Source organism: Lepidochelys kempii, chromosome 20 (genome assembly GCF_965140285.1).
Source record: "Lepidochelys kempii isolate rLepKem1 chromosome 20, rLepKem1.hap1, whole genome shotgun sequence".
Lineage (NCBI taxonomy): Eukaryota > Metazoa > Chordata > Testudines > Cheloniidae > Lepidochelys > Lepidochelys kempii.
This window is the reverse complement of record NC_136399.1, coordinates 2,806,607-2,830,625: the sequence shown is the minus strand read 5'-3', so window position 1 is coordinate 2,830,625 and position 24,019 is coordinate 2,806,607. Positions and strand designations below refer to the sequence as shown.

Below are 24,019 nucleotides of genomic sequence, written 5' to 3'. Positions count from 1 at the left end.
GTTTGAGAGACCTAAGGGGCCAGCGCATGAGCTCAGCTCTGCTGGTGACTTTGAAGGCGCCACTCTGGGTTTACAGCAGTGTCAATGAGGATGAGAATCTGGCTCAAGAAGGGTCGCGACCTAGAGCGGCCGCGAGAGGCTAGTGAGAGGCTGCTCATTTTAATAGCCCATCTCTCTGCCTGGTAAAGGTGTCTTTGGGTGGATGTGACGAGCTGCTCGGTTGATAGGGGACATGATTAGATAGATAGATTGATGGGTGTGTCTGGAGATAGATAGATAGATAGATAGCTGGGTGTGCATGGGGATGGATGGGTAGATAGATAGATTAGACTGAGATCCTTCACAGGACCAGATATGGGCGATTTACGTCCCAGGGACCAGGTGAGAAATTTGCCCCACGCTGTGCCTCAAGGCTGCCCTGGAGAGGCAACCTCTAGAGGGCAAGTTTGGCATTCATGGCCCATTCATCCCCTGACCACTTTGCTGGGAAGAAGGGTGGAGGGCTGATGGGTGTTAATTCAATGGTGGGTAATTGTTAGGGGGACATGACTGAGACCCACCAAACTCATGTCACAGGGGGCTCCCAGCTCGGATTTTGGCAGTAAGGACGGCCCCATGAGATGCTGCCTTCTGGACTTGCTGTGGGTTTCATGCTCCCTGGGGCTCCCCCATCTCGCCTTCCAGGGACGTTTTTGTTTGGGGGGGGGGTTATATATAGTTAAATGCCACTATCCTGGAAAAAAATATAGAAATGGAAAGTTACTGGGGCATGGGAGAGCTGGGGAGGGCTCTGGGGATGAGGGTGCTGCTGGCCCTTTAAGTCTTATCGGACTCGCAGCCGTTAATCGAGGGGCTCGGCTCGCTCTGTCCCCTCCGCCCGCCCGTCCTGTTCTCTCTACCAAGCTTGCGCAGGCCGCTCCAACCTGTTATTCCCGCCTCCGCCTCTCTCTGATTGGCTCTCGCCCCTGAGCGTGCCCTCTCATTGGTAGCCGCGCCTGCCAGGCGAGGGAAACGCTTAGCCCGAGGAGTGGTTGAGCGGGCGGAGCCAGAGGGGCTGGAAGTTGCCATGGCGGCGGCTTCGGCCCGGGCGGGGGGCGCAGCGACCGGTGGCGGCGGCGGCTGCTGAGAGAGAGAGAGAGAGAGAGCCGGGGCCATTTACCCGCCACCGCAGAGCAGAGGAGGATTCTGGGTAAAGCCCCCCCCCGGGCAGAGGGCTGTGGGTAATTTGGCTGCAGAGCAGAGGAGGATTCTGGGTAACGCACCCCCCGGGCAGAGGGTTGTGGGTAATTTGGCTGCAGAGCAGAGGAGGATTCTGGGTAACGCACCCCCGGGCAGAGGGCTGTGGGTTATTTGGCTGCAGAGCAGAGGAGGATTCTGGGTAACGCACCCCCCGGGCAGAGGGCTGTGGGTTATTTGGCTGCAGAGGATTCTGGGTAACGCACCCCCCGGGCAGAGGGCTGTGGGTTATTTGGCTGCAGAGGATTCTGGGTAACATACCCCCCCGGGCAGAGGGTTGTGGGTAACCTGGCAGCAGAAGCAGGATTCTGAGTAAATGAGCAGAGGCTTCTGGGTAAGAATCACTTTTCTCCATCTCCACATTTGTAACTGAGATTTCAGCACTGGGTTATAAGCCCCTTTCAGCGTCCAAAGGTAGGGTTGAGCCTGGCAGGTCTGTGGCCTGTTGCGGAAGGGTAGGGGAGCTGATGTGTAATGAGCAGTTTGTCGTTGATTCTCAGCAGGCAGGTGGCCATGTTCTAGTTACCCTGTATCCTCGCTGCCCGCCTCAGCGGAGGGACCAAGTACTGACAAGGCCTGGGAACCAAATGGACCTTTGCAGAAGGGGCTTGTGTGTGGCTGGAGCAGCATTGCCAGCTGCTTGTGCTCCAGTAAGGGGAATCAGGTCACATGCTTCAGGATCTGATCCACTCCCTCTCCAGGGTCAGGAAGCAATCGCTACCTACCTCTGCTGTCCAGCCTTGCCCAGCTGAATCCCACTCCCCTGCTGCAGTAACTAGGCTGCTCTCAGTTAGATGCAGTGACTCTTTATTGTTACAAGGTCTGCCAACGTCTAACCAAGGTCCTCTGGTGTCTGTCAAAGAGCCAGATTCAGTATTGTGCTATGGCCCACTGGTACAAAGGCATCTTGGCGATACCCCTGGCACAGACAGCACCTGTGCCCGGCACAAACCAACCTTGGCACTATCTCTGCAGCAGGCTGGGTCCAGGGGCCGCTGTGGAGTGGATTTAGGCCAGAGGAGGCAGGGGATGTGGTGGGGAGGAGGAGTCATGGCTGGGGTGGAATGGGCCCAACAGGAGTGCAGGTTACCCTTGATTGTGCCAAGGGCCTAGCTGCCTCTCCTCCACCTCAGTGCAGAGCTGAATACCATTCCCAGAGCACTCTGGGCCCTTAATGACAGAAGGGCAAAGAACCCCTCGCTAAAGGACTTGTCATCATCTATCACTCATAGATTTCATATTAGAGGTGAGCTAAATACTTACCCTTCCTAGAGACCTCATAGGCCTTTTCCATTCTGATGCCCATAATGCTATATTTATTCCTAGGGGAATTCTGCGCTACTGCACATGCGCAGAATTTATGCCCCCCGCAGATTTCTTTGCTTCCCTGCAGAAAAATGATGAGGAAGCAAAGGGAAGCCACAAAAGCAGTCATGCGACCCTCCCCAGCAGTATGTTTTGGGTGCCCAGGGCAGCCGGCAGAGAGGTAAATCATTGTGGGGGAGGGGGCAGGACTGGGGAAGACCCAGCTGGTGGCTCTTACCCTGCACTGGGCTCAGCTGCTAGTCCCAGCTGGGCTGGAGAGGACCGGGCTTCCTATTCCCCTATGCAGCATCCAGGGTTTATCAGACCCACCCTCAGATTTCTCCCCCGGCTGTAGGAATCTCTGCAAACTCCCCCTCCCCCATGCTTCCTGCACCCATTGCTCCTGAGCTGGAGGGGGAGGGATCCCTGTACAGGGAACTGTTCCCACATCCACCCAACCCCTGTGCATCCAGACCGCCTGATACCTAGACACTCCCGCCAAGCCTCAGCCCACTTGCACCCAGACACCTCCCCCCCCCGATGAGCTCCACTCTCCCTGCACCAGGACCACCCTGATGAGCCACTGGCACCCGGATCCCCACCCTACTGAGCCCTGACCAGCTGCACCTGGATCCCCACCCCACTGAGCCCCACTCCTCCAGCATCTGGACCCTGAGCTCCCCACACTCAGACCCCCCTGCCGAGCTCTATCCCCCACACACCCAGACCCCCCCGCTGAGCCCCAACCACCTTCACCTGCCTCCCCCCCATGCAGAGTCCCATTACTGTTGCACCCAGATTGCCCCACACCGAACCCTCTCAACCCACACCTGGATCCCCCTACGCTAAGCCCCTCCACACTTGGATCCTGCTTTGTGAGCCTGCCTGCTTAGACCTGCACCTGGCACGGAGGGGCAGAGCCCTTGGGTGTTTCTGGGGCAAGCCCAGTCCTTGCCCTGTGTCAGGGTCGGGTGGAGCCTCACCGCTGAGTCCGTATCTTGGGGATGGGGAGGAGCTGCACGGTGATCTCCGACCTCTGTGCAGCCAGTGGCCTGTGCTCCCCAATGCCATGCTGGAGCCTCCACATTTATTTGACAAATAACATTTGCAGAATTTTGCAGAATCTTAAAATACTGTGCGCAGAATTTTTATTTTTTTGGTGCAGAATTCTTAATTTTTTGGCACAGAATGCCCTCAGGGGTAGATATTAGTTGCTAAGAACACAGGGGCCTTTTGTTTTAAAGGGAGACATCCAGTTTCACCATGAATTTTGAAGGTCTCGACCCTGCCCTTGCGGAGTATGCACCTGCTCTCCACCCAGCCCTGGATCCAGTCTTGGACCCTCACCTCAACCCTGCCCTGCTGCAGAATGTGGAGCTGGATCCGGAGGGGGTGCCATTGGAGGGCATCCCGGTGCCGGAGTCGGTGCACATCATGGAGGGCATGTACTCGGAGCTGCACACCGTGGTCTCTGAGGTGGGGGTACCCGTCTCCGTCTCCCATTTCGATCTGCACGAAGAGATGCTCTGGGTGGGGAACCATGGGGTAGGTGATGCTTGGGGTTCCCTGTGGGACAGCCACCTTGGGGAAGGGGGTTGCTGTGGTTTGGATTAGTCACTTGTCTGCTCTGATTTTATGGGCTGTAAGGTTTTTGTTTCCTCCATGTGTCTTGGGCCATTTTCCAACGAGGGAAATGACTGAAGGATTCTTCTGGGATGTGGGGATAAAGGCGAGGGTGTGAGACTCAAAACAGAGGGGCTGATCTCTTCTCCTTATGTTTGTCGGGCGGTGAGTGGATGAACCGGTGAGACAGATGAGAATCCCTGTCTGGATACTGGAGTAGAATGTGGGATGTAGGGCTGGAAGGGACCTTATTGAATCCAGTCCCCTGCTATCACAGGCTACCCCATTGTAAGAGTCTTTGTACCAGAATAGACCAACGCTCTGTCTAGTCTGGTAGCCCTTCCTCCCTGCCGTACCACGACACAGCATTGGTCCATTCCACCTCCCTGCTGTAGTGCAACAGACCATTTTATCCTCCCTCTGTCCCTCACCCCCGTTCTGTCATGTTGTCTGACTTCCTGTGGTGCCCCTAATCATTTCAATACCTGATTTATAGCCTTGACCCCATCTGCATGCCATCCCCCACTCATTCCCTCTGCCCTGCTGACTCCAGCCACCCTCCTCTCCAGAAGGGTTACTTTTCCCGAGTGTGGCAGCAGCAGCAGTCTGGGCTGGTCCGCCTGCCTCACTGATTCTTCATCCCCCCTTTATTAGAATGTGGCTGAGTGCCCATCCTTGTACGCACTCTTCTACCAGAGAGTCCCATTCCTTCTCCCTTTCCCTGGCACCCCTCCGGTACCCACGGTTCACACTTCCTCTGCCCGCTTTCTCATTGTAACGTCCCTGCTGCTGCAGCAGCTGAGGGTCGGGCGCGTTTTTTAAAGGGGTGACTTGATCACAGTCTGTAAGTACCTAGGTGGGGAAAAAATATTTGATGATGGGCTCTTCAGGCAGGCAGACAGAGGTTAAGGCAATCCAGCGTCTGGATGCTGCAGCTAGACAGGAACGTAAGAACATCAGAATGGCCACACTGGGTCAGACCAAAGGTCCATCCATCCCAGTATCCTGTCTACAGACAGTGGCCAATGCCAGATGCCCCAGAGGGAGTGAACCTAACAGGTAACGATCTAGTATCAGGGGGTAGCCGTGTTAGTCTGTATCCACAAAAACAACAAGGAGTCTGTTGGCACCTGAAAGACTAACAGATTTATTTGAGCATAAGATTTCATGGGTAAAAACCCCACTTCTTCAGATGCATGGAGTGAAAATTACAGATGCAGACATAAATATACTGACACATGAAGATAATGATCTAGTGATCTCTCTCCTGCCATCCAGCTCCACCCTCTGACAAACAGAGGCTGGGGACACCATTCCTTACCCGTCCTGGCTAATATCCATTAATCGACTTAACCTCCATGAATTTACCCAGTTCTCTTTTAAGCCCTGTTATAGACCTAGCCTTCACAACCTCCTCAGGCAAGGAGTTCCACAGGTTGACTGTGCGCTGAGTGAAGAAGAACTTCCTTTTATTTGTTTTAAACCTGCTGCCCATTAATTTCATTTGGTGGCCCCTAGTTCTTATATTATGAGAACAAGTAAATAACTTTTCCTTATTCACTTTCTCCGCACCATTCATGATTTTATAGACCTCTATCATATCCCCCCTTAGTCTCCTCTTTTCCAAGCTGAAAAGTCCTGGCCTGTTTAATCTCTCCTCATATGGGACCTGTTCCAAACCCCTAATCATTTTAGTTGCCCTTTTCTGAACCTTTTCTAATGCCAGTATATCTTTTTTGAGATGAGGGGACCATATCTGTACGGAGTATTCAAGATGTGGGCGTATCATGGATTTATATAAAGGCAATAAGATATTCTCTGTCTTATTCTCTATCCCTTTTTTAATAATTCCTAACATCCCATTTGCTTTTTTGACTGCCGCTGCACACTGCGTGGATGTCTTCAGAGAACTATCCACGATGACTCCAAGATCTTTCTCCTGATTAGTTGTAGCTAAATTAGCCCCCATCATATTGTATAAAGAAAAGGAGGACTTGTGGCACCTTAGAGACTAACCAATTTATTTGAGCATGAGCTTTCGTGAGCTACAGCTCACCTGTCATCATATTGTATGTGTAATTGGGGTTATTTTTTCCAATATGTATTACTTTAAATTTATCCACATTAAATTTCATTTGCCATTTTGTTGCCCAATCACTTAGTTTTGTGAGATCTTTTCGAAATTCTTCACAGTCTGCTTTGGTCTTAACTATCTTGAGCAGTTAGTATCATCTGCAAACTTTGCCCCTTCACTGTTTACCCCTTTCTCCAGATCATTTATGAATAGGTTAAATAGGATAGGAATGCACACATTCTGAACAGTGAAGTTAATTATCCACTGGAACAACTCGCCAAGGGTCGTGATGGAATCTCCATCCCTGGCAATTTTGAAATCCAGGTTGGATGTTGTTCTAAAACGCATGCTCTGGTTCAGAGAGGAATGAGTTCAGGGCAGTCCTGTGGCCTGTGCTAGCTGGGAGCTCAGACTCGATGATCACAGTGGGCCCGTCTGGCCTTGGAATCCGTGCATCGGTGGCATCAAACTGCATTGTGTTAGCGTGAGGATGATGAGGTGTTGCGTGTTCAAGAGTCCACCCCAGGCCGGCCTTTCCTTTCCGCTTTATTTCAGGGTCACGCCACCTCGTTCTTCGGCCCGGCCCTGGAGCGCTATTCCTCCTTCCAGGTGAGCAGCAGCGATGACATCCGTCAGATCCAGAGCCTGGAGAACGGCGTCCTCTTCCTGACCAAGACGAACCTCAAGTATATGTCCCGGGGGGGCCTGACCATCTTCGACTACCTGTGAGTTTCCTCCACAGGGCGACAGCCTGGCTGTGCTGACAGAGAAGGAAAGCCTCATGCTGGCCCCATAAGGATCCTCTCTAGGCCGAGGAGGGAGCCCCGTTCAGTCCTTGGCCTAACGGTGATGTGACATGGGCACTAGGAACTCCTGCAGCTCCCTTTGCACAGGGGAAGGGAAAAAGCTCCCATACCAACACTGACCTGGTCCGGAGTCGAACCAACTTGGACCGAGTCTGTGCTGGGGGGGAGGCGTGCCCACCCCCCTCTGCACGTGGCCCTGCTGGGGGGAGGTGCACGAATCAGTGTGTGTCTGAGGGCAGGAGGGAGGCCTGGGGTGCCCAGAGCCGAGCAGGAGAATGAGGTTTTGTTCTCTCCCTTTCCGTCAGCATGGACGAGAGCGAGGATGTGCACAGCCTGCTGCTGACAAACAGCAGCACCCTGCTGATCGGGGGGCTGCAGAACCACGTGATCGAGATCGACCTCAACACTGTCCAGGAGACCCAGAAGGTACCAACGGCCTCTGTTTGTGGGCCTGATCCTGAGGGGAACTGAGCACCCTGGCCTCCCATTGGCATGCATGGGAGAGGCAGGTGCCTGGCGCCCCTTGGGACTCTGGCCCCGCTGGGTTTGGGGGGGTATAGCAGGGAGAGATCTCTCTGACTCCTATTCTGACATATTCAGCTTGTCCCAGAAGGGCAGCGGGGAGGGGTACCACATGCCTCCTGCTAATGCAGAGGCTGCTGCTGGGCAAGAACCTCTCAACGACCCTTTGTCTGCAGATCCCTGACCCCTGTGTGCAGGCTGGTTAACGAATAAGGAGTGCTAGCCCCACTAAACAGCAGGGAAAACTGAGGTACAGAGAGGGGTCTGTGACAGAGGGAGGGTTAGAACCTAGGAGCCCTGTCCCCAGCTTTAACCACTAGTTCACGCTGCCTTCCCCCTGGGCTGTGATCAGGCTCTGGTTTCTGTGCTGCCAGGTTCACAGCCCCGGAGGCCAGCTGCCCTCTCCTCTGAGGGTGAGTATCTCCTCCTCTCTTCACCCTTTCCTTTCCAGTACACTGTGGAGGTGCCCAGCGTCACCATCCTGAGGCAGTCCAACCGCTTCTTCTTCTGCGGACACACAACGGGGAAGGTACCCGCAGCCCTGCTCCTGCCTGTTGAGTCTTCTCCCAGCCAGGGACTCTGACCAAGGAGCTCGAGCCATCTGTGAACAGGATGATGGAACGTGGCTGCCTGCCATAGGAGGGACCGGACTTGCTGACCCCGGAGTTCCCTTCCAGGGCTGCGTGTCCAGCTCTGGCATAACAAAGCGCTGTCTCCTCTCAGCTGCTCGGGGCAGGCGGCTAAATCTGGGTCACCAGGAGACTGAAGTGAGAGGAGTGTATGTTGCTATGGCACTACTCCCCCCGAAGGGCACCAAAGCACTTCACACAGTGGCCTTCCCGCATCCTCTGGCAGGGGGCAGCAGGTGATGGTGGAGAGAGGGCTGAGATGCTGAGTCTGAGCCCTGCTCCCGTGCCAGGCAATCATGGAAGTTCCCATGTATTCAGTCTGTCTTGGCTACTGATCTGCCCCCATCGCCGTAATGTCAGCACCTCACCATGGGTACTGTGTCCTCACAGGGCTCTTACCCCTGAGGTGCAGATGGACACAGAGAGGCTAAGGGACTTGCCCATGGTCGCAAAGGCCCAGGAAGTCTGGGGTGGATCAGGGCCTTGAACCCCAGTCTCCCAAGTCCTATGCTAGTGCTCTAACCACTGGCCCTTCCTTCCTCTCCTGTTTGTCCCCCTGTGATCTCCTGGGGCTAAACAGCCCCCAAGGGCCCCCCTGCCTCTGTTCCTATTACCAGTGCTTCCTTTGTGCCACCCCCTAGGTGTCCCTGCGGGACCTGCGCACCTTCGCGGCGGAACATGAGTTCGACGCCTACTCGGGCAGCCTGTCGGATTTCGACGTCCACGGCAACCTGCTGGTGACATGCGGCTTCTCCAGTCGCATGAACGGCCTGGCCTGCGACCGCTTCCTGAAGGTGTACGACCTGCGCATGATGCGGGCCATCACCCCGCTGCAGGTCCACGTGGACCCCCTCTTCCTCAGGTTCGTCCCCACCTACACCTCCCGGCTGGCCATCATCTCCCAGACAGGTAGGCGGTTCACCTTGGGCTCCCTAGCCCTTGGGTTTTATCTGGATCCTGGGGAACCACAGGTTCGAATCCAGCAAGGTCCGTCTCAGCCCTTGTCTGGCAGCTCAGCGGAGTGTCTTGCAGAGCTTAGAGAAGGGATCCTTGTGTGTCTGGTCTGTAAAGTGAGGTGGGATCTCTGGATGGAAGCCAGTATAGGGCCTTATCAGTGAGAGACTTGCTGGGAGTTCTGTGCTCTGCCCCCTCCCTGAAGCCTCTCTGCTCTTCCCGTCAGGTCAGTGCCAGTTCTGTGAGCCCACAGGCCTTGCCAACCCCGCTGACATCTTCCACGTCAACACGGTGGGGCAGCTGATCATGACCTTTGACGTGTCGGCCAGCAAGCAGGCCATGGTGTTTGGCGACTCGGAGGGCTGCGTCCACCTCTGGGCCGATTCGCCCGAGGTCACCTTCAACGCCTACTCCCGGGAGACTGACTTTGCCCTGCCCTGCATGGTAGACACCCTGCCTCACCTGGACTGGAACCAGGACCTCATGCCCCTTTCCCTGATCCCCGTGCCACTGACCAGCGAAACACTGCTGTCAGACTGGCCTGCTGCCAACTCTGCCCCTGCGCCCAGGTAACTCATCAGGGCTCTCGCAAAAAGCATGTAACTAGCCTGTACAGCGCAGAGCTTCCCGAGATGGCAGCCCTGTCACTTCAGACTTGGTTCCCTTTAGCTCTCCTGAGCCAGGCAGGATTGGGCCAGGTCAGGTATTGAAGGAGAAAGAGTAGGGGGCTTCAAGAAGTGGTATTGACCAGGGTGGATTTGATTGAAATCAAATTGATTTAAATCATGATTTAAATCACTAGTCAGGAAGGCTTGATTTAATCATGGTTTTCTACATAAAAGTGCATTCTCGTTGGTTGTTATAACCTTAATCTATATTCTTCATAACTCAGAGAGAGATGTAGGATTCATTTTAGAAGGTACACACTATACATTTTGAAACAGATATTTATTTTGAAAACTTTTCAGATTAGTTTTACAGCTATATGAGAAAATGAAGGATTGTTTGGTTATTTCATTTACCAAAGGTAATTGAAGCAGATATTTATGAAGTCATTGGGAGATGAACTGTCTCCATTTCAACAGGTTAATCATTAATATTTGGAGGATTTTCTTGCCATGCTGGATTAGGAGGAGAACATCACCAGACAGATATTTAAATAGTTTTATTTAACTAAAACAACAACGTTAAGTATTCTGGATTTTTTTTTTCTTCAATAGCAAAAATATAATATTGTAACAAAACAAGCATATGTCCCTCGCATCTCACATTTTATCTCTAGACTTCTCCTCCTGTCCAGATCTATTCCGCCCCCAACAATCTTCTATTAGTTGAACTTTTTGAAACTTTGCGCTTTTAGAGAGAGGTAAGGGATTGACTCTGTGTACACAAATTTGCAGAGGACAATAGAGTTGAGGTCTGTTATTTCTCACCCCTCTCTCTCTCTCTCTCTCTATTTATTTATTTTATTTTAAAACATTTTTGCTGTTAACAAGCATGTTACCTCTGGAGACACACATCCATAGTTTGAGAACTGCAAAACTAAGCATCTCTGATGGTATCTTCTAGACTGAGCACTGAGTCCCGTTGGGTAGATAGAAAGATTAACCTAAATAATCTCCACAGAATCTCTGGAACCCCATAAGATTGGGTCCCTAATCCGTGAACTATTGGAACTCATTTACAAAACTTTTCTTAAACATTACATGAACATATTGTCTCATACTACAGAATTAGAATTTATAATCCCTATTCCATGATGAGAGATCTTTGAGCTATAATGTATCTTAATTAAAACGATCTTTAGACAGGTTTTTCCCTCAAAAAGAATTTTATCAAAAAACTCCGATTTAAATAAAAAAAATCATTGATTTTTATCCACCCTCGTATTGACGATCCAAGAGGAGACATTCCCTCTGGAGTCCATACCAAACCAGTGCCCCACCGTTATGCTAGGGGCTGCTGCTGCGTTGATGAGTTGTAGTTCTGAGGTCCTGGTTGCTTGTGGTCATGGGAAATCCCATGGCACTTCCTCAAGAATCAGGGTGGTGCCCTGGGCTTCCTGGTCAAATTCCAATTTGTGTAATTACATTCTGTGTATCTAAATATCCCCTTCCCCATTTGGCCGGCTTTAGTATTCTTCTTTGGCCCTGTCCTAAATTGCTGTACAGTGCAGCTGCTGCGTTCCACCCCATAGGCAGCTGACTGGATGCTGCAGTAAGTTAAACGCCATGCTCCACTTGGTGGTCTGGTGGCGATTCGCCATGACACCGAACCCCTCACCCATTAGCCCCCTTGCTGGCCTTGGCTATAGAGAAGCCAAGGGTTGAATGCATTCCAGGGAACAGTCCTGTCATCACTTTGGGTGGGAAGGTGGGAGCCAGTGCCTGGGGTGGAAGTTCGTACAGCTGCTCTCTCTGTTCCGTGAACAAATACAGGACTCGAGTGACCAGGGCTGTCAACCCAGCACCTCTGGCTGGTCTTTGAGTTGTGCTGTGTTTTGTAGGCGGGCCCCACCTGTAGACCCCGAGATCCTGCGCACCATGAAGAAAGTGGGCTTCATCGGCTATGCGCCAAACCCAAGGACCAAGCTCCGGAACCAGGTGTGCGTGCGCGCGCATGGGGGTTTGAGTGCTCAGCCTTTTTCTGCCAGCTTGGGAGACTGCCGTGATCTCGTGTTGCTGAGCGTTGTTTGAACAGCTGCTGTGTTTCACCCCAGAGGGGGCTGCGTTTCAGTGGCGGGTGAGGTCAGCTCTGTGTGTTAATGTGGAATGGGATTCGAAACAAGTTACTGGTCTCGATGCTGGGGTAGATGAGGGAAGTTCTGCATCCCGGGCTATACAGGGGCTCTGACGAGATAATCTAAGGTCCTTTCTGGCCTTCACCATCATGTACCAGTCACAGATGTTTTCTTCTGCAATGTAACAGCGTGACCTGGCCTCTAAGGGAGGGGAGAGAATACCCAGGGGCAGACCAGCACAAGAGAGTTCTGGGCGCAGTTAGTATGTGCTCCATACTATGAAAAGGTCTGAGGACCCCAATGCCGGGGGTTCCCTAAACCAACCCTTGGCAGACCACTGCTCTGTGTTGTTTGCATCAGCAGTTCCAGAACAGTTTAAAACAACACCAAGAATAAGAAGAGGAATGAGGAGCTTTGTCTAGGTGAAGGGAAGTGTCCTTTCCCTCTTTTGCTTTAGTCCTTCGCTCCGTTGGTTGATCTGGGCCCCGGACCCAGCTTGGGGGCCGGGCAAGGTTATGTGTTGTTTGTTTCGCTGGATGCTTGCTCCAGACAGACTCGGCCTCAGCATTAAGCTGCTTTGTCCCTTTTCCTTCCTGCCTCCCTCAGATCCCGTATCGGCTGAAAGAGCTGGACAACGAGTTTGACAGTTTCAGCCAGGTCCCTGAATCCCCAATTGGCCGGGAAGAGGAACCTCACCTGTACATGGTGGCAAAGAAATACAGGAAGGTCTGACTCGCAACATCTGCCAGAGGGGCTTGGGGCTACGAGGGAGTGGAGGGGCAGGTGAAGATGTAATGAGCTGTCACAGGAAGGATCAGCCAGATTTGGGTAGAACAGAGCTAGTGCCCCAAGGGTCATGTGTGAACAGCCCAGAAAGGCAGCCTCCAGCCCATGCGGCTCAGTGGGGTGGCCCAGCTCCCGCCCCGCAAGATCCCTTGCTGTCCCAAGGTGCCTATACAGACAGCGGGTCCCCCTCCAGGCAGGAGGGTAAAAGAGTGGGCTGGAGTCAGCATTTCTCACTCGTGGTTTGATCCTGAGTGGTGCTGGGTGCCTGGGAGAGGTTCACATTGACTGTCCTGGGGGTCTGACTCGTGATGTGTTTAGAATCGCTTGTGATTGTGAGTGCTTGTGTATTGGGGTGCGCTCGTGTCAACGCGTGTGTATTCACTGAATGCTCCCGCACACACAAGTGCTTGTGCAGGTGATTGTGTGTTGGTGCAACAGACCAGCTCGGGGCCAAGGTTTTCGCTTGTCTCTGAGGATTCCCTTCTCTGTCCAGGTCACAATCAAATACTCCAAGCTGGGCCTGGAGGACTTCGACTTCAAGCATTACAACAAGACCCTGTTTGCTGGCCTGGAGCCCCACATCCCCAACGCCTACTGCAACTGCATGATCCAGGTGAGACTGGCACCCAGCCCCTCCCCCGCCAGGGCTTGCTGCGGCCTTCCAGCGCACCCCCCTCACTCGCCCTGCTGCCGCCTCCCCAGGTCCTGTATTTCCTGGAGCCCGTCCGCTGCCTGGTCCAGAACCACCTGTGCCAGAAGGAGTTCTGCCTGGGCTGTGAACTGGGCTTTCTCTTCCACATGCTGGACTTGTCCCGGGGGGACCCGTGCCAGGTACGTGGGGAGCAGATGCCAAGCAGCAGGGCTGTTGGGGAAGGGGAGGGTGCTTCTTGAACAGGGTCTTGGGCTGTGACTGTGACTTGGGGCTGCACCGGCAGGGACTCGGGGGAAGCAGCCGGCAGCGTCTCGCTTTGCTGGCGGATGAGATCCCCAGGGGTTTAGGGGCAGAGAGGGAGGGCACTTGGCACCATGCGGAAGGGACCACGTTAAGGAATTTGGGTAATGCCATCTCTCTCGTCCCCCCCCACCTGCCCCAATGCTCCAATCCTTCCCTTCCCACAGGGAAGCAACTTCCTGCGTGCCTTCCGCACCATCCCAGAGGCGTCCGCCTTGGGCCTGATCCTGGCCGACTCCGATGAGGCCACGGGCAAAGTGAACCTGGGCCGGTTGATCCAGAGCTGGAACCGCTTCATCCTGACGCAGCTTCACCAGGAGACCCAGGAGCAGGAGGCACCGCAGGCCTATCGGGGTGTCGGCAGCAGGTAACCCCTTCCCCCTGCACCCGCTGCTTGCTGGGCTAGGAGTGGGGGCACACCGCCCGGGGGTGGGGTCTGTCTCCTTCCTTAGAGGCTGTATCGGGGGGGGCCCAGTCAGCCAGAGTCTGGTGTGGAACAGGCTGCGGCAGCTGGGCACAGTGCTGGCTCTCCCACAGCCCGTGCTGGTCCAATCCCGGGCACAGAGCCAGAAGTGGACCCAGGCCACCGTGGGTCTGACCCATCCTATTCACTAACCCCTGACCTCTTGTCACCCCTCTGCGGCTGCCCAGGGGGGTGACTGGCCGTGTCACCACTGAGAGCTACCACTGAGTCGGCTCCAAACCCACGCCCACTCCTTTGGGTTTTCCAGGATCCTGTTGGCAGCTGCCACCTTCAAGTGCCCGGCCCAGGAAGGGCATGTAAGGGCTTAATGCCACGCTCTCGCCCTGTTGGGCCTCGAAAGACTCCTGAATTATCAGCCCCCACCCCCGCTGACCCGGACGTGCTTCGTTTGCTCCAGCAGCTTTGGGTCGTCGGGGGACTCGGTGATCGGGCAGCTCTGCAGCTGCGAGGTGGAGAACTCCAGCATGTGCCGCTGTGGGAAAGAGACGGTGCGAGTCTCCTCCACGCTGCTCTTCACGCTCTCCTACCCCGAGAGCAACGGTAACCTTGAGGGGCGAGGGGTACGTGGAGAGGGCTGGGGGGAGCGGGACCAGGAGTGGATGGTGGCTACCTTACGTCTTGTAAACCAGGGCACAGCTGAGGCTGGCTCGATCTTCCTTGGGTTCAGAAGGCCGAGGGGGACTTTTATCCCCCATCCTGGTGGGCCCCACCTTTAGCAGATTGCTGTCCCCACTGTACAGACACCTCTGGCCAATGAAAACACTCATCACCTGCTGCGCCAGCCTTTATCAGCACAGGCAGCTGGGGCCCAGCATGCTCTGTCCTGCAGTGATCCCACTCCAGCTGTCCGGTCACCCGTGAATCACTTCCAGCTCCGGGGACAGAGTTTGCCTGGGCTTTGTTGCTCCTGAGGAATGGGTCAGAGCCCTTGTCCGGAGTCTGGCAGGTTGAATTTACATCTGGACTCAATCTCTAGGGATTCCTCTTTTGATAAAATGAAATTGTTCTCCTCCCCCCACCCCCGCCACATCTGCCCTCAGATAAAACCAAAGATTATGAGTTTGCCCAGATCTTAAAGAGGAGCATCTGTCTGGAGCAGAACACCCAGGCCTGGTGCGAGAACTGTGAGAAGTACCAGCCCACGGTGAGTTTGGGAGGTGGCCACTCGCTGCCTGCATATCCCCTTCATTGTGGGCATCAGCTGGGCAGGGGTGGAGGGGTGGAGCTGGCGAAAGGTCCCTTCTCCATTAGCCTGGGCGATAATCTCCCAAGGGAAGCGGGGAAAGCCCTGTCTCAGACTGGACATTGCAGAGAACAGTCCAGCATCTGGGGGACTAGATGGGAGCAGTCCGGAGGGGCTAGACTGGGAGCTGAGTTCTGAGCCTAGCACCAAGCCTGACGCTGGCACGGCAGCTTCAGGCAAGCCACTTCCCTGCTCCGTGCCTCAGTTTCCATCTCTGTGAACACGGCTAATGCTGACCTACCTGCAAGGGGAGTAGGCAGCTCAGTGGGCGGAGCCTTTGGCAGAGGAAATTGACAGACAGAGGCGCAGTACTAGTCTGTTTCCCATCTTCCCTTCAGGGCCACTGGCAATGCCCCTCACCCACCCGCCCTCTTTCTGTCTGTCCTAATAAAGGTCCAAACACGGAACATCCGCTGCTTGCCCGATGTCTTAGTCATTAACTGCGAAGTGAACAGCTCCAAGGAGGCCGATTTCTGGAAGACACAGGCGGAGGTAGGGGAAATGTTGTTTGGTTGAGTGCAGGCCGGTCTGTTCTCTTGACAGCTGCAGGTCACTCTGTGCCCAGCTCGGTGCAGGATCTGCTGGCAGTTTGTCCACAGTGCGGTCACTGGGTGCGACTGCAGGAGCCTTCATCTAGCTAGCTCAGGGGCTGGAGTAGCAAAGTAGCAGCGCGGACTGGTGGCCCAACTAATTGCCCAGGGCCTTGGCCAACGGGTACAGTCTGGGCTGCAGCGTCCCCTGCAGCACCTTCCTCGCTAGTGCGGCTCTGTCGACACGAGCTGCCGTTGCTTCCTGTGGCTGTCGGACAGACATACCCTTAGAGGGGTTTTCTTTGATCGTTATTCAGCAGCGTGAACTTTCCAAGGATCCATAAATCTTATTCCTAACCTGTCCTCGTTACCTTTGAAAGATCCGCTTGTGGGTGATCAGCCTCTGAGCATTATCTGTGTACTCGAATTCCAAACACGGTTCCCACACCTTCTAAACGCCTCTTTACTCTGCCGTAAGGCTGTCTGCATTTTGTCCACTGAAATGATTTCCCACGTTTTGTTTCTCCGTGCCACTAATGTCGGGGGCTCTGTGCTTTCCCAAAGGCCAGCTGTCACCAGCTACACATTCGTTTCAGAAGCCTGTCTCCTGGCTCCTTTGCTGATGCTTTTGATCTGTGTTTTGTTGCCAGTATGCCTTTAAAAAAACAGTGATGAGGAAAGGAGGCCTCGAAATCCCCAAGAGCAAAGAGATCTCTCTTGGAGAATGGTAGGTACTTGCTGGCAGAGGACAAATGGGCTTTTGTCCATCTTAGAAGTTTTGCCATCTGGATCCTTCCCATGGCCTCGGAGAACTTGGTGCTGTTTCTCATTTGACAGTGATTTCGTCTTGCCTGTCTACAGCACCTTACGTCCCAAAACGCTTTTTAAACTGAACCACAAACAATGCACACTGAAATGCAGCCACCTCTGGGCTGAGATGCAGCAGCTGCTTAACAGCACTGAGCAGCACCACCCAACAGTATAGGAAATGCATGAAGTGAGGAATCTGCCCAAGGAAATTGTGGGAGCAGAATGTAATTCATGTTTGCAGGCTTAAGCCCTGTGTAACGCTGTGTTGTTAACATTTACCTCCACTGGACTGGCCAGACACCGAGGGAAAAGTGCCCTGCGATCCTTTCTGACCATTAGCATCGGGACCTTGGCTTTACATCTCCCCTGTGAGGGCCCCATAACCTTCAGCAGCCTGAAGTCACCCTCTGGCATCAGTGGAGTTACACCAGGGGTGAATTTGGCCCAGAGGCAGAGCTTCTGCTGCCTGTTCCACTCCCTTGGTCTCTTGCAGACTAGGCAGGGCAGACTAGATTTCCTGGTGATCACCCTCCTTCACTGCTTTGACCATCTTCGATTGGCACCATCTAGCCTCTCTCCCAAGAGGTCAGGACCGGATCCTTAGCTGGTGTAAATCAGTGCAGCTCTGTGGACTTCACTGGCACCATGCCGGTTTACCCCAGCTGGGGATCCGGCCCTCAGTGTCCGAAACTCCCAGAACCTCTCCCCTCCCTCCTGTGTTCAAGGTCTGGAATTCCCTGTTGTCCTTTCCTGGCAGGAAGGACCTGGGGAACGCCGAGGCGGGGCACTCGTACACCTCCATCGAAGAGCTGAAGAACATCTGGATTCCCCATTCCATCCGGATGAAACTGACCAAGAACAAGGAGCTGGATGTCTGCAACTGGAACGAAAGCAATGAGGTAATGCGTTCCCTGGCTCTGCTGGGGTCGAAAGTCCGTCAGGCAAGGTCAAGGGCAGAGAGAGGGAACTGCTGACCGTGGCCACGCTTGTATGGGGAGCCAGCGGGCTCCCCCCAGCACGAGGGGGTTGGAGTGCCTGGAAGGTTGAGGATGGAGTGGAGATGGAACTCACTCACCGAAGTGGGTCCCTCTTAGCCAGGGGCCTGCGTGCTGGGGAGCAGAGCTGTGGAGGCCTGAGTCACCTTTCGCTGGTGCCACGGGACCGCTTTGCCCCCACTGGCCTGATGGCAGAACTTGGGCACGGTTGGGAGCGGCTCTGGCTTTGCCAGGCTCTGCGGGTTTGTGTTGCAGCCGTGGGAGCTGCCTCTGCCAAGGTGATTTCCCTTGACCCATTGCACAGGCTTCCCCTGTCCTGAGCTGCATCCATCCTGGCCCAGGTCAGCCAGTTCTCAGCAGATTCACATAACCGCCGGGGGTGGGTTCTTCCTTGCAGCTCAGCTCATCCGATGACCAGGACTCAACCTACACGTACGACCTGATGGCCACCGTTGTCCACATTCTGGACTCCCGCACTGGGGGCAGCCTGGTGGGGCACATCAAAGTAGGGGAGACGTATCACCAAAGGAAAGAGGTGAGTGGGCGAGCCCACCTCTCTCCCAGCCGCTCACTCAGACCCCAGCCCCACCCTGGGGGAACCTCCTCTTGGCTGGGTTCTTTCCCATGAGTGTCTCAGGAAGGGGGATGTGTTCCAGAGGGGATAGTGCCTGGGCCCCTGGGTAACAACTAAGAAATACAGTGCCTGACGCAAGGTTACGGACCAACCCTGCCTCTCTCTCACCCCCAGGGGGTCACACACCAGCAGTGGTATCTCTTCAATGACTTCCTCATCGAGCCGGTGGACAAGGTAAGGAGTCTCATTCCGGGGGCAGCCCGAGAATCAGAATTGTGGCACCGTGCGACCGGTCTGGCCAGGGAGGCAGCGTGGTCTAGTGTGCAGTTCACTGGTCTGGGGCTCAGGGTACCTGGGTTCTCTTCCCAGCTCTGCCACTAACTTGCTGGGTGACCTTGGGCAGTCACGTCCCTGCTCCGTGCCTCAATTTCTGCATCTACGAAGCAGGAATAACGCTCCTGACCTCCACTTTCAGATCTGCTGAGGAGAAGAGCTAGGAGTTGTAGTTAGGCCAAGCCAGGTGTAGTGCTCGGGAGATCCTGGTTCAGGCTCAGTCCTGGCTCTCCTGCTCCTGGTGCCAAAGAGGCAGCGGGATCAGCCCACAGCGGCCGGGGGAGAGGCTGCTGCTGCTGCTCAGCGCTGCTGGTTGTGTGTTTTACCGAATGCTGCTGCTGGGATGTGAAGGGGGAGGGGAAAGGCATAGATTTGGGCTTCCACCAGCCATCAGCCCCCGTGGCTGTAAGTTGTCCTGTCTCCAGCTGCCCAGCGTGAGACCTGCCCATTCCCAGCTGGCCACAGAGACGATGCCCACGCTCCTCATCGAAGGGTACCAGGGAGAGAGCCAAAAGGAAACCTAGACCCCTGTGTAGCCCACGTGGGTGGTGGGGGGGAAGATGGGTCCGGGACAGGGACGGAGAGCGCCCCCTGTTGTGATTCTGCTGGCGGGAGAGCTGGATTTAACCCTCCCCCCCCCAATTCATAGAATCCTCTGTAGCATGTGGGCGCTTAAACCTTGTTACGTTCTGCTCTGTCCTGCTTTGTGGGTTTTGGGGGGAGGAAGGCCTTCTCGGAGCTCAGCCCCTGCCGGGCCAAGGCCCCCCGAGTTGTCCATACACATGTCCCTCCCTCTGTCGCAGTGTGAGGCGGTGCAGTTTGACATGAGCTGGAAGGTGCCTGCCATCCTGTACTACGCGCGAAGGAACCTCCATGCCAAGTACAACCTGACCAGTGAGTGTCCGTGCGGGCGCAGGGCGGGGTTACGCGTCTGGGCCGCATGTGTGGAGCCCTGGGGCTTGCCTTCGCTGCCCCGTTCTGCTCGGGTTACCCCACTGGGGTGAGAGCAGCCACAGAGTGGAGCAGCAGCTGAGAGGTTGTGTTAAGGTGATTGCCTGTAAGTGTGTCCCTGCTGTCTAATGAGCTCTGCCCTGCCTGACCAGCCAGATCCAGTTTAAAGCACCACTTCCCTCGAGCTAGAGATTTGTGTGTGGAGGGGAGTTGGGTTAGGGGCAACCCCTGGGTCATTCATGCGAAGGACAAGCCCCTAGCGAGAGGACATTAGGGGTAGCCCAGAACCAGGAAGTGAAACTGACCAGTCCAGCTCCACCCTCCCAGTGAGATGCGGCACAAGGAGTAAACAAAGCATCCTGTATGGTGGGAAGGGGGCCAGACCCCTGCTGGTGCAAATCAGCATCGGTGACTTCAGGGGACCTACGTCGTTTTCACATTCTCTCATGTGTTCAACGATCCCCTAGAACGGCTTCTGCCAAGAGACAAAGAATGGTCTCTAAAGGCCCCCGGAGCAGGGCAGGTCTGTTGGCTGCAGGGGGGAGCCACCCCACCGAGAGCCTCCCTTGTCCTGTCCACGTGGGCTGGGCCCCCTCAGTTGGGCACGAAGCTCTGCGTGCTGGGTTCGCTACCATAGATATTGATGCCTTTTCTGTCTGTGCACCTGGTTCTCCCAGCCCTGGTTTGTGGCTGGTCGAGGGCGGGAGACCCGGCCGGGGCCATACAGGCAAGGCAGCTGGAATTTCTGTGTCCATCTAGGCCCCAGCTCCACACCCCCTCTGGTAGGGCCGTATCATCAGCACCCTCAGAAGCTTGTGTGTGACCCCTTAGAAACAGGTGCTGATTTTTGGATGGAGGACGACGGTCTCTGGCCCTTTCCCTCTGGAGGGCATCGTCTCCTTCACATGCTCCAGCTGCTCTGAGTGCCAGGCAGCACATGGGATCCCAGCCTGGCCTTTTCTGCTGTGAATCCAGCAGCCAAGCGCCCCATCTGACGGAGCATTCTCTCTTCTCCACCCTTCCCCCTACTACCTCCAAGTCAAGAACCCGATCGAGGCTAGCGTGCTGCTGGCCGAGGCGTCCCTGGCTCGCAAGCAACGCAAGTGCCATGCCACCTTCATCCCGCTCATGCTGAACGAGATGCCCCAGGTGGGCGACCTGGTGGGGCTGGACGCCGAGTTCGTCACGCTTAACGAGGTAGAGGCCGCAGCCGGGATGGACGCTGGTGTTTGGATGAGGGGGGTCGGGAAGGGGCCGGGTCTGGAGCCATTCTGCTGGGGTCTAGCAGTGGCCAGAAGAAAGGGCCATGGGAATTCCTGATGGCTGAGGCCTGGCTCCCTGGGGATGGGGCAGTGAGGGCTGGGGGGCTTCCTCTGCCAACGGCTCCTTTGACCTGTGCAGGAAGAGGCAGAGCTGCGCAGTGACGGCACCAAATCCACCATCAAGCCCAGCCAGATGTCCGTGGCTAGGATCACGTGCGTGCGAGGCCAGGGCCCCAATGAGGGCATTCCCTTCATCGATGACTACATCTCCACCCAGGAGCAGGTACCTGCCCCTGCCCCTGCCCTGCCCTGCCCCACTCCAAGGGGGGGGCGGCCACCTGCCTCACCGTGGGCTTCCTGGCTGAGGGGGGCTCCCCTGACACTGCCTGCCCCACACCAGGAAGTCACTGCTCCCCCCGCCCCCACTACAGTCACCAGGTGGTCCCCGGCCCTCTACCCACCAGCCAAGTCACCAGCCTCTCCTTGCCCTGCAGTCACCAGCACACACCCCCACACACGCCCTGTGATCACCAGCCCCTCATCTTGCAGGTGGTGGATTACCTGACCCAGTACTCAGGAATCAAGCCGGGCGACCTGGATGCCAAGATCTCCTCCAAGCACCTCACCACACTTAAGTCCACCTACCTGAAGCTGCGGTTCCTCATCGATGTCGGGGTGAAATTCGTGGGCCACGGGCTGCAGAAGGACTTCCGGGTCATCAACCTCATGGTGACTTTCCCTTTGTAAAAGCCCGGGACATTTCTCAGCCCCTGCAGCAAACGCACCTTCAATTCCCTTCCTAAGTGGAACTTTCCTCTCTCCCACTGGGGGCGTGCTCACAGAACCCGGGGTAGGGGGATACGGGTGAAGGACTGAGCAGTGTGATTGCCAGGGGAGGTGGAGTTGTGTCTGGGGTAGGGGTGATGATGGTGTGTGGGGGACAGGTTGGGGGTGGGCTGTGTGGGCGGGATGGAGGAACTAACCCTGCGTAACCTAGGTGGTCAGATTCTCTCTGCTCTGCCAGGTGCCCAAGGACCAGGTGATTGACACCGTGTATCTGTTCCACATGCCGAGGAAGAGGATGATTTCTCTGCGCTTCCTTGCCTGGTACTTCCTGGGTTAGTGGAAACGCCTAGATCGCGACTGGCCCAGCCAGGCAGGGCTGCACCGGAGCCCCAGATGGACGCCGGCCCCATGGCCTGGGTACAGGGCAGCACTGGCTGCTTGTGGTGTCACTCAGAGACGAAGGGCACCTCCAGCCCCACCCTGCTTCTGGAACTCTGAGCTGGTCTGGAACTGGGGACGGGGGCTGCTGCTGTGGGTCGGGATCGAGGGGCATCAGTAGAGCTGTGTGTGGGGAGGGCAGGACAGGAGGGGCTGGGGTTGAGATTCGGCCCATCAGCAGAGCTGGATGGGGATGAGAGCAGGGGGCTCCTAGTCAGGACTGAGGGACAGTGACCCCCTGTATTCATCAGCAGGAGGGGGAGGAAATCCCCTTGTGTGGGTTGGGAATCGGGGCGGGGGCTGTAGTGCCCTCTCTGACGAACCCTCCCTGCATCCCCCAGACCTGAAGATCCAGGGCGAGACTCACGACAGCATCGAGGACGCTCGGACGGCCCTGCAGCTCTACAGGAAGTACCTGGAGCTGAGCAAGAACGCCACGGAGCCGGACGACTTCCGCAAGGTGCTCAAGGGCCTCTACGAGAAGGGCCGCAAGATGGACTGGAAGGTGCCAGAGCAAGACAGCCAGAGCAGCCCCAAAAGTAAGGTGCCGCCCCTCCTCTCTGTGCTCGCAGGTCTCCCTCCATTGCAGAGCGGAGACCGAACCTGCAGCGCTCAGCGGGGTGAGATCCCACAGCGGCAGGCAGGAGCAAGCGTCCGCCCGCTCTGCTCCTCTCGCTGCAGCTCCGTGCTAGGCGCCTCCAGAGCCCTGGATTCTGTCCGAACACGGGGCGGTGACTCTAGGCAGCTCCCCGCTCCTGTGCGCCCCTCCCGCTGCACCGGGGCGTGGGGCCTGGCGCGAGCCCCTTGGTGACCCGCACGTATTTGTGTTTCTGGCAGATGCTGCGGTGTTCCCGGCCGTGCTAACACTCTGACCTGGTGAGACCCCGCTCTGTCCCGCTGCGTGTTCTCCCAGGAAGGACTCTCCTCCACTCAGCCCCGAGCTCTGACCGCTCTGTGACCGCAGATCACACAGAAAGACAAATGTGGATTTCAAAACAAGGGACGAGGCTGATTTTCAGCTGGCAGCCAGGCGCTCACCAGGGAGCCTGACCCCATGCAGGAGCTGGTCTACCTGCTGGCCAGGATCCCCCTTCACAGACCGTCACTGCTGGGATGGCTCCAGAGGGCCACATCTGCCTCCAAATCTCCAGCCAGCTGCCCCGTCGCCCTTCCAAGCAGGGACAGCTGACGCACCATCGCACGTGCACACGTCACTTCCACAAGCGCGCTCAGGCCCTGCCGTGCTGGGGCGATCGGCCCATCTCCCTTGGTGCTGCGGCCAGGCACTAGGCCCCTGGGCTTTTAGGGTGTTTTATATAAAAGCTGTGTGAAACAGGGAGGGGTGGGGATTGGCATCCAGAATTTGCTTTGCTAGAGGGCCCCCCCGATTGGGCGTGTTGCTGTGTCGTCTCGTTACCAGCCTGTTGCTTTGCTGAGGGGTGGATTGTTGAGGCAGGCCTGGTTGCCACCTCCTTGAAGACTGGCTGGATAAACTCCTGGAGCGTTAATGCCAGCAGGACCGGAGCTGCTCAGCGAGTTCCCTGAGCACCTCCCAGACTGTGACCGGCCCCAGCCCAGTGCCCGCTCCGGTGATAATGTCAAGTGGATGAGCGGCAGGACAAAGAAGCCCTGAACTCGCATCGTCCCGCCATCAGCACCAAGAGGCACTGGTGTGTAGGGATGCCGGGCTGTACAGGGATGCCAGTCAGAGCAGCAGCACGAGGATCTGCTCCATCCACGCTGGGCTGGCAGGATCCCACGTCGATCCCAGCTGGGACTTGGCCCTGGGATCAGTGGAGTGGCCCCTGCTTCGCCCCAGGGCTGGCTCTGTCCCCTTTGCACCCTCTGGTCTTTTTAACTCCCCCTCCCCTTGTATTCTGCAAGGTCTGAGGTGCGCTCGGCGATCTCTGGCATGTACCGAATACATAAAGTGGCCAGCCGGTACCTTCAGCATCTGCCTGTGGACCTGTCTCCTCCTTTCTCATT

The 24,019-nt window shown here is 55.9% G+C and overlaps 1 protein-coding gene across 7 annotated transcripts; it reads left to right on the top strand.

Annotated features, from left to right (window-relative positions):
- Positions 1–981: 981 nt before the first annotated feature.
- PAN2 (poly(A) specific ribonuclease subunit PAN2) lies at positions 982–23,988 on the top strand. 7 transcript variants are annotated; one of them, XM_073319155.2, is made up of 27 exons: positions 982–1,189; positions 2,370–2,482; positions 3,786–4,086; positions 6,794–6,963; positions 7,350–7,470; positions 8,018–8,095; positions 8,837–9,104; positions 9,376–9,718; positions 11,656–11,752; positions 12,496–12,615; positions 13,169–13,288; positions 13,378–13,506; positions 13,795–13,994; positions 14,509–14,651; positions 15,152–15,255; positions 15,748–15,846; positions 16,535–16,611; positions 17,452–17,593; positions 18,087–18,224; positions 18,438–18,497; positions 19,400–19,490; positions 20,587–20,744; positions 20,949–21,092; positions 21,359–21,538; positions 21,834–21,927; positions 22,375–22,572; positions 22,871–23,988. In XM_073319155.2, exons 3-27 carry the CDS (start codon positions 3,805–3,807, stop codon positions 22,903–22,905), a joined length of 3,591 nt encoding a protein of 1,196 aa, XP_073175256.1. In that variant the 5' UTR covers positions 982–1,189; positions 2,370–2,482; positions 3,786–3,804; the 3' UTR covers positions 22,906–23,988. The 7 variants fall into 7 exon arrangements, with proteins under 7 accessions (XP_073175256.1, XP_073175253.1, XP_073175254.1 ...); XM_073319152.2 differs by lacking the exon at positions 2,370–2,482; XM_073319153.2 differs by lacking the exon at positions 2,370–2,482 and having other exon boundaries at positions 982–1,378.
- The last annotated feature ends 31 nt before the right edge of the window (positions 23,989–24,019 follow it).